At 44.3% G+C, this 10,358-nt stretch overlaps 1 protein-coding gene across 1 annotated transcript; it reads left to right on the top strand.

Annotated features, from left to right (window-relative positions):
• The first annotated feature begins 5,319 nt into the window (after positions 1-5,319).
• LOC125530214 (cell number regulator 8-like) lies at positions 5,320-8,411 on the top strand. The gene is made up of 3 exons (XM_048694614.1): positions 5,320-5,746; positions 7,534-7,736; positions 7,976-8,411. Exons 1-3 carry the CDS (start codon positions 5,512-5,514, stop codon positions 8,213-8,215), a joined length of 678 nt encoding a protein of 225 aa, XP_048550571.1. The 5' UTR covers positions 5,320-5,511; the 3' UTR covers positions 8,216-8,411.
• Positions 8,412-10,358: the final 1,947 nt, after the last annotated feature.

The raw sequence follows: 10,358 nt of genomic DNA, 5'->3' as shown, positions 1-10,358 counted from the left end.
TCCGGTTTACCCCTTGAGTTCGCTTTGCTAAAAGCATCTTGTTATATCACTTGGAGGATTGGTCGTGTCCGAACCAATACCATGCCTCTTGATAGGCGAGAGCCACCAGATCACTTGGGGACTTGGTCATGTCTGAACTAGTCATGCCTCTTGGTTGGCCTAAGGCCACAGAATCACTTGGGGGCTTGGTCGAACCCGAACCATGACCACGCCATTTGGTCGGCATAAATGCCACGGTTTCATTTGGGGACCTGGCTGACTAGAACCATAGTTACACCTAACGGGAGCTTGGTCGTGTTTGGCCATGGTAACGCCATTTGATCAGTTTAAATAAAACTTTTCTTTTGCTTCACACTTTTCTTTGAAGGGGGGTTTTTGCTTTTCATTGTGTTTTTTAAACCGACAAAAGTTTTTTAACCAATCAATTGACGGAACACAGTTCACGTCAATCCGGAGACTATTTGCCCAGTTTGATCCTTGTTGTTAACATCCTCTTATGGAGTAACACGGTGTTTATCACAACCCGGCACGGTTTTATCATAAACCGGCACAATATGGAAGGAGTTATCAGTACTCGAGATTTGGGTTATCACCCTTACTAAAAAAGAAGTTGGTAAACCAACGATGTGATTCAATGTCATAGGTATGATATGTTTCATATTCGATTATTCTAAAATGCAGCCTTGGTTATAAAGCCAGGTTATATGTTGGGCATTATGACCCGTCCTAGTGTGAGGACTTAGTCGTGAGGCCAACGCATCTAAGCGATAGCTTGAAGGGGTTGATCGGAATCGAGAGACGCAACACGCAAGCTGAAGATTTAGACAGCTTCGGGCTCCGGGAAATATCATCCGGTAACAACCCTACATGTTGTTTGTAGCTAGGTCTCATTATCATCATCAGGGAGTCGCCTTAACTCCGGCTCTCCTAGTTGTGTCTAGACTTAATGATTATTCAACTTGTCCCTCTTGGGGAGCCCTACCCCTCCTTATATATGTTGAAGGGGCGGGTTACATGTAGAGTCAAACTCAGATTAGGACTTAACCTATTTTGACGTCTTACCATAGGCTTCTCACCATGGGCCTCTTAACTTCTTGGGCTTCTTAACGTCTTGGGCTTCTTAACGTAAGCCGGTTTACTGTCCGACTTAACTGTCTGACTTAACTATCTGCTTAACTATCTGACTTATATGACTGTGTCTGCCAGGTTACATGACTGTGTCTGCCGGCTTACATGACTGTGTCCGCCGGCTTAACCTGCTTAACTGTTCCCGCTGGCTTAACCTCTGGTTTAAACAATCTGTCGGCTTACCAATGAAATACCAAGTCCCAGCCGGGTCATATCTTCGGCCGGGTCATACCACGGGGTATATCCCTGACAGTTTGTCTCCCAACAAGCGCTTTTCTTTAATGCCTTTCTAGCTAGGCATGTTGGTTTCAATGATGCTCACATAAAAGATAAGATTTGAAATATGAAGAGAGCATCATGAAGAATATAACTAGCACATTTAAGTCTAAGCCACTTCCTATGCATAGGGATTTTGTGAGCAAACAACTTGTGGGAATAAGAATCAACTAGCATAGGAAAGCAAAACAAGCATAGCTTCAAGATTTTCAACACATAGAGAGGAAACTTGATACTATTGCAATTCCTACAAGCATATATTCCTCCCTCATAAAAAATTTTAGTAGCATCATGAATGAATTCAACAATATAACCATCACATAAAGCATTCTTTTCATGATTGCCAAGCATAGAAAATTTACTACTCTCCACATAAGCAAAATTCTTCTCATTCGGAATAGTGGGAGCAAACTCAACAAATATCTATCATGTGAGGCATAGTCCAATTGATAATTAAAATCATTATGACAAGTTTCATGGTTATCATTATTCTTTATAGCATACGTGTCATCACAATAATCATCATAGATAGGAGGCATGCTTTCATCATAATAAATTTGCACATCAAAACTTGGGAGACTAAAAATATCATCTTTATCAAACATAGCATCCCCAAGCTTATGGCTTTGCATATCATTAGCATCATGGATATTCAAATAATTCATACTAACAACATTGCAATCATACTCATCATTCAAAGATTTAGTGCCAAACATTTTAGTGCATTCTTCTTCTAGCACTTGGGCATAATTTTTCTTTCCATCATTTTCACGAAAGATATTAAAAAGATGAAGCATATGAGGCACCCTCAATTCCATTTTTTGTAGTTTTCTTTTATAAACTAAACTAGTGATAAAACACGAAACTAAAAGATTCTATTGCAAGATCTAAAGATATACCTTCAAGCGCTAACCTCCCCGGCAACGGCGCCGGAAAAGAGCTTGATGTCTACTACACAACCTTCTTCTTGTAGACGTTGTTGGGCCTCCAAGTGCAGAGGTTTGTAGGACAGTAGCAAATTTCCCTCAAGTGGATGACCTAAGGTTTATCAATCTGTGGGAGGCGTAGGATAAATATAGTCTCTCTCAAACAACCCTGCAACCAAATAACAAAGAGTCTCTTGTGTCCCCAACACACCCAATACAATGGTAAATTGTATAGGTGCACTAGTTCGGCGAAGAGATGGTGATACAAGTGCAATATGGATGGTAGATAAATGTTTTTGTAATCTGAAAATATAAAAACAGCAAGGTTACTAATGATAAAACTGAGCACAAGTGGTATTGCAATGCGTTGAAACAAGGCCTAGGGTTCATACTTTCACTAGTGCAAGTTCTCTCAACAATAATAACACAATTGGATCATATAACTATCCTTCAACATGCAACAAAGAGTCACTCCAAAGTCACTAATAGCGGAGAACAAACGAAGAGATTATTGTAGGGTACAAAACCACCTCAAAGTTATCCTTTCTGATCGATCTATTCAAGAGTCTGTAGTAAAATAACACGAAGCTATTCTTTCCTTTCGATCTATCCTAGAGTTCGTACTAGAATAACACCTTAAGACACAAATCAACCAAAACCCTAATGTCACCTAGATACTCCAATGTCACCTCAAGTATCCGTGGGTATGATTATATGATATGCATCACATAATCTCAGATTCATCTATTCAACCAACACAAAGAACTTCAAAGAGTGCCCCAAAGTTTATACCGGAGAGTCAAGACGAAAACATGTGTCAACCCCTATGCATAAGTTCACAAGGTCACGGAACTCGCAAGTTGATCACTAAGACATACATCAAGTGGATCACGTGAATATCACATTGTCACCACAGATAAGCACATGCAAGACATACATCAAGTGTTCTCAAATCCTTAAAGACTCAATCCGATAAGATAACTTCAAAGGGAAAACTCAACTCATCACAAGAGATAGAGGGGGAGAAACATCATAATATCCAACTATAATAGCAAAGCTCGCGATACATCAAGATCGTGCCATATCAAGAACACGAGAGAGAGAGAGATAGAGAGAGAGAGAGAGAGATCAAACACATAGCTACTGGTACATACCCTCAGCCCCGAGGGTGAACTATTCCCTCCTCATCATGGAGAGCACCGGGATGATGAAGATGGCCACCGGTGATGGATCCCCCCTCCGACAGAGTACCGGAATAGGGTCACGATTGGTTTTTGGTGCCTACAGAGGCTTGCGACAGTGGAACTCCCGATCTAGGTTATTTTCTGGAGGTTTTTGTATTTATAGAAATTTTTGGCGTCGGTCTCACGTCATGGGGGTCTCCGAGTCGTCCACGAGATAGGGGGACGCGCCTAGGGGGGTAGGGCGCGCCCTCCACCCTCGTGGACGGCTCGGGACTCTTCTAGCCCAATTCTTTTACTCTGACGGCTTCTTTTGGTCCATAAAAAATCATCAAAAATTGGCATGTCAATTGGACTCCGTTTGGTATTCCTTTTCTGTAAAACTCAAAAACAAGGGAAAAACAGAAACTGGCACTGGGCTCTAGGTTAGTCCCAAAAGTCATATAAAATAGCATATAAATGCATATAAAACATCCTAGATGGAGAATATAATAGTATGGAACAATCAAAATTATAGATACGTTGGAGACATATCAGCACACTCCTTATGCTTTGTGGTCCTCGTATGTGGAGGCAGAACCGGGTAGCAAAACAAACTCATTGCTGCCACCGGATATGAAGATCCATGATACTCGGTCTCGTCTCGGCAATCACCTAGTGGCGCAAGACCACGCCATCGCCTACGCGCCCAAGCAGAGAACCGCCATAATAGGACAATGTCGTCCACGTTTGTGCAAAAAGGATCACGACCACCGGTGTCTCACTACCGGAGACTGCCAACCTGGCCAGAAAATCCACCGTCGCTGTTGCACATCCATGCCCTCTGCCTCAAGCCGTCGTCCATACATCTCACTTCAGAGCAACGCTAAACATGCTACCTCTGGCTCCGACGGTCGAGTTAGCTCCAAGATAATGCCTCCAAGAAGGTCAGCAGCAAGAAAACCACCACCATTGTATGTCCCAAGAGGGGAGCTAGGGTTTCAACGTGACAGACATCATGAAGGAAGGAGTGGAGCAATGCAGCAACGCCTTCAACAAGGACTGCAATGCTAGAGGCATCGTCCTCATCGCTCCTAGCACAAAGCCGAGACAGAGTTTTCCTAGCTCCCCTCACGCCCTCCCTTACGCATCAAACACCAGGACCACATGCTTCTTGCCCAACACACCAACGAGAGAAAGACAGGCCGCTGGAGCATGGCCCGAAGACTCATCCTAAGCGCCGCCAGAGGTCAGACCACACGCCTCCGTGAACCAGGCCACCACGACAAGAGACGTGTCGTGAACTTGTGCATGTGGTGGATATGATGATCCAATGATCATTTGTGTTTCTTTTTTACTTTTTATGATCCAACGATCTGAGGGCTCCTTTGATTCAAAAAGATTCTATAGGATTTTTAAAGGATCGAAATTCTTAGAACTTTTTTTCCTACGTTGGTCCTTTAATTATACGAGTGGATTCCATAGGAGTTTTTTATATAAAACCTTTGGTACGTACTACATGTCATAGAAATCTAACATCCATTCCAACATCTTTTTATATTTTTTTTGTTACCTCTGTGACATCAAACGTTCCTTGCTATTCTTATTGAATTTAAATGAATATACTTTAATTTTTATACTTTTTTATTTCTGTATTTACAGAGTCCCGCAAATCAAAAGGCCCAAAAAATATACAATTCATGAAAAACATCTCATCTTTTTTTTTTTTGAAAAAAAAACATCTCATCCTACTCGTCCTCGCGTCCAGCCAAGTCTTCTCCACAGGTAAGAAAAAAACTTACCACCTCCTCTGTCTTCACAGCGAAGGAAGCGAGCCATCGTCTCCAGCGTCCACGCCACGGCGCCACGCGCTTCCCCCGCCCTATTTTACTCGCCTCCCTCCGCTCCCCCTTCCTCCGCCCTCCTCCAAGTCTCCTCCCTCCTCAATCCCCTCCGCCTCAACACGCGACGACCCCGCTCGCGCTAGGTTACCACCTCCCGTCCACCCCCCTCCTCTCGCCATGGCCGCCGCCGACGAGCACCACGAGGAGGCCAGCCCCCTCCTGGCCCCGCCCGCCAACGAGAAGCTCCCCCCGGCGCAGGATCCCGTCAAGGGCTGCGCCGACGGGGTCCCCGTCGTCATGGGCGAGCCGGTCACCGCCCCTGCCGGCGCCGAGCCGCGTGAAAGCTGGGACTCTGGGATCCTCTCCTGCCTCGGCCGCAACGACGAATTCTGCAGCAGCGACCTCGAAGTCTGTACGTGCCCCTCGCCCCCAGATCTCTCTCGATTTCGGATCAGGCTTCGTGGTCGGGGTAGGCATCGACAGGAATAGGTGCCTGCGCTTCTTCTATCGAGCTCGATTTTGGCGGAAATCATACAATTTCCTAGGGATTTTAGTAACTTTGACAATGAGATCCCTGTGACGTGTTAGACTCGGTGCACGGCAGTTATAAGATTTGTAATATGTTTGCTTCTTATTTGAAATTTGGGCAATTCTGGAACTAGATAGGAGTTAGGACGCAATATTTTATTGGAATTGAGTTGCTGTGAACTAGTATCAGTTGCAAAATGTGTTACATATTGACACGGAGGTCGGGATCATGACTCCTGGAGGCATTAAAACTAGGAGTATGCATACTTGTTTCAATGATTAGGTGAAGTTGTCATGATACATTACATTCATTCTGAGTATGGAAGTTGCTTCTTCAAAGGCAACCCCTAGCACTAAGTTTTCTATGTGTCATTTCAAATTTCAGCTATATTGCCCTGAGTGGAATGCAACTTAAGCAATAGTATAGGAATCTTCAAACTACTGTTGGTTGGCTCACACATGTCATTTTTAATTTTCAGTAGACATGCCTTTGATAAGATGCATTGTTCAGTTCTAATTAAGTAATTATGGACCTTTTGAATTACGGGCCAAGCCCTGTGGTGTGCTAAATGTTGTTATCTACCTAAGCACCTGGACTTTTGTATGCAGAGGGTTATCAGCTATTAAACAACATATGACAATCCTGTTCTAACTGGCCAACTAACTTGGCCATCTGATGTTTGTATGTTTGAGTTGTTCGTGTTCGTTGTAGTGCATGGGGCGGGATTTATTGTGATGGCTCTTTCGAGCCTGTCCTTTTTGTTTAAACTCGAAAAAAAGTAACTAACTAAATGGTGTTTGTGTATCATTTAGGTCTTCTTGGAAGTGTAGCGCCATGTGTTCTGTATGGTAGCCATAGTATAGGAATCTTAAAACTACTGTTGGCTGGCTCACACATGACATTTTTAATTTTTAGTAGACATGCCTTTGATAAGATGCATTGTTCAGTTCTAATTAAGTAATTATGGACCTTTTGAATTACGGGCCAAGCCCCGTGGTGTGCTAAATGTTGTTATCTACCTAAGCACCTGGACTTTTGTATGCAGAGGGTTATCAGCTATTAAACAGCATATGACAATCCTGTTCTGGCCATCTGATGTTTGTATGTTTGAGTTGTTCGTGTTCGTTGTAGTGCATGAGGCGGGATTTATTGTGATGGCTCTTTCGAGCCTGCCCTTTTTGTTTAAACTCGAAAAAAAAGTAACTAACTAAATGGTGTTTGTGTATCATTTAGGTCTTCTTGGAAGTGTAGCGCCATGTGTTCTGTATGGTAGCAATAGTATAGGAATCTTAAAACTACTGTTGGCTGGCTCACACATGACATTTTTAATTTTTAGTAGACATGCCTTTGACAAGATGCATTGTTCAGTTCTAATTAAGTAATTATGGACCTTTTGAATTACGGGCCAAGCCCCGTGGTGTGCTAAATGTTGTTATCTACCTAAGCATCTGGACTTTTGTATGCAGAGGGTTATCAGCTATTAAACAACATATGACAATCCTGTTCTAACTGGCCAACTAATTTGGCCATCTGATGTTTGTATGTTTGAGTTGTTCGTGTTCGTTGTAGTGCATGAGGCGGGATTTATTGTGATGGCTCTTTTGAGCCTGCCCTTTTTATTTAAACTCGAAAAAAAGTAACTAACTAAATGGTGTTTGTGTATCATTTAGGCCTTCTTGGAAGTGTAGCGCCATGTGTTCTGTATGGTAGCAATGTTGAGAGGCTTGCAGCAGCACCAGGAACTTTTGCAAACAGCTGCTTGCCTTACACTGGCCTCTATATGCTCGGGAACTCTCTCTTTGGGTGGAACTGCCTAGCCCCATGGTTCTCTCATCCCACTCGTACAGCTATTCGTCGAAGATACAATCTTGAGGCAAGCTTTCTCTCATTCTGCATTACAATGATCTATCATATATCTGTTTCTAGTTTTCACCCTTGAACATTATGAATCAGGACGCGGGGCTGAAACTTGCCTATTGTAAAATGACTAATCTAGTTTAAACAAATTTCTAAGACTTAACTTCTGCTGTATATGCTGTGTACTTATCCCGTCCTCCCATGGTAGCGCTGTTGGAAGCAATATACTGACATGGCTGCTCTGCATGTTTACAGGGTAGCTTTGAGGCTTTCACTAGGCAATGTGGGTGCTGCGGTGGCCTTGCTGAGGATGAGGAGAGGCGTGAGCACCTGGAGGTCGCCTGCGACCTTGCTACCCACTACTTCTGCCACCCTTGCGCCCTCTGCCAGGAGGGGCGCGAGCTGCGCCGCAGGGTTCCCCACCCTGGCTTCTATGGGCGCTCCGTCGTCGTCATGATGCCACCCACGGAGCAGACTATGGGGCGCACCATGTGAACTGGTCCAGCTCGTCCCCTGCCCTAGCTGTTCTTGTGCGCTTTGATGTTGTGTTGCCCTGGATCTTTTCACCTCTCGGTCCGTAAATACAGAATAATGTCATGTGAACAATTTGTAATGTGATTATGTGAATCTCAACTGATTCTATTCGTTACCGACTGCTGCTGTGTCTTGTATAGATTGTGGATTTTGCTCATTGTCTGACTGCCGTGTGAACTGCAATATGATGTGTGCTTGTTCTCTACTCCTGAACTTTCAATGTCGAGCCCAGTTTTAGTGAGCATCCTTGCCTTTCCTATTGGTTAACATGGTGAAATTTTCTGGAAAACCTTTTATTTCCCGACTGATTCCATGTTCTCGTCAGCCGCTTCGAGGGATGGACACACGTCACATGAGTTGCTTCCCGACGATCTGCAACGGAATTGTAATGGGGTCACGTGTCACGCTAGGTTGTCGCAGCCGCGGGAAGGAGAGGGGGGGGGGGGGGGGGGGTTTCTGGATAGTTGTTTTTTAATAGAATCCCGGGCCACCGGTGCTATGCTGGGTCGCCCGTGCTGCACTGGAGCATCGTCGGTCCACAGGATGCTATGATGGATTGGCCGTGGTACAGTGGCACACCGTCCATGCTACAAGTGAGCGGCCGGTTTTGCAACATAACCCTTGGTGCGCATGGAGAATCCCGGGCCACCGGTGCTATGATGAAGCATCGCCGGGTCGCCCGTGCTGCACTGGAGCATCCCGGTCCACGGGATGCTATGATGGATTGCCCGTGGTACAATGGCGGGGCTACTGGTCAACCGACACTCTGGCGAACAAGAGACATTGCACTGCCATTCAGGGGGCTATTGTTGTGATGACCGAGCACCTACACCGCCCTGGTGGATGTGACGTGAGAGGAGGATGTGAGGCGAGAAGAGGAAGACGTGATGTGTTAATGCGCTTTCCCTAAGATCTTTCTCTAAGATCAGCCGGCTGACGCCTAGCAGTTGCTCAATTTTTGGTATGATGTAAACCTTACTTACAAAGCGATGTACATTCCAAATTGCCAACACCTTGGGTTGAGTATGATTTTTGTGCACTCCCGCCTACTCCCTCCAAATTACTCGTCGCAGAAATAGATGTATTTAGAACTAAAATACATCTAGATACATCCATACCTGCGACAAGTAATTTGGAACGGAGGGAGTATATGTTTGCTAAATTCATCATTTAGTTTGTGCTGCGAATTTGTCATCGATTAGGTAAAAACAATTTGGGAAAGGCATTTATAGTAATTTTGAATTCATTTTTTTGGCAAAATCTTGGCTGAAATGTGCATAACTTGATATAGGCCTATTCGGCTTTTATAGCACTAGATATAGGCCTTGAGCGTTCTTTCAAGGACCTATGACGTTTCGTTTTGTCACAGGAGGAGCGGGAAGCTTCTGATCTGGGTTTTCTTCCCCCCATGTGTTTTCTTTCTATTTATGTTTTTTCTAATTAGTTTTGTTTAGGTTTTTCCTTTTTCTTTGTCTTTTTAAAACATGATTTTTTAATCCGTGAACCGTTTTTTTTCAAATTCTGTTTTTTTGCAAAATTCACTAATTTTCTTAAATTCATGATTTGTTTTTCATTTTTTTGAATGTATAATTTTTATCTTTAAAAAACTGTTTTCCGTTTCATTCCTGTGAACCAGTTACTTTTTTTTTTTGAGAAAAGTTACCCTTTTTTGCGGGGTAAGTTGCCTTTTCTTTAGGCTTGAGAAAAGTTACCAGTTGCTGGGGTGGTGAGCGAGCTTTTTTTTTTTTTGAAGAAACAGGTTTTTTTTTGAGGGATTTTTGAAGAAACAGGTGAGCGAGCTTGGAGCAGAGGTTGAGTGGCTAGCGACAACAGTTAATGGGCCGCGGCCTGCCTAGCCATAGGCGGCGAGGTCTCTCGTGATGTACACAATAGGGCCTAGCCCAGGCTGCACTGGCTGCACGATAAAACTGAACTATCTCGAATCCGGCCCACCGTACGGTCTTGCTTAGTCTCCGCCCCGTCCCCCGGTTTGGTCCGTTCCTATCATCACCGAGCCTCGCAGCCGTCGAGCTCCGCCGCCGTAAACGATGGCCGACGGCAACGCCCCCGGCTCCCCCGCTTTTTGGCGCCGGAGCCACCGCCC

The sequence above is a fragment of the Triticum urartu genome, unplaced genomic scaffold, assembly GCF_003073215.2.
Source record: "Triticum urartu cultivar G1812 unplaced genomic scaffold, Tu2.1 TuUngrouped_contig_6150, whole genome shotgun sequence".
NCBI classification, from domain to species: domain Eukaryota; kingdom Viridiplantae; phylum Streptophyta; class Magnoliopsida; order Poales; family Poaceae; genus Triticum; species Triticum urartu.
This window is presented reverse-complemented; position numbering and strand designations above follow the sequence as displayed.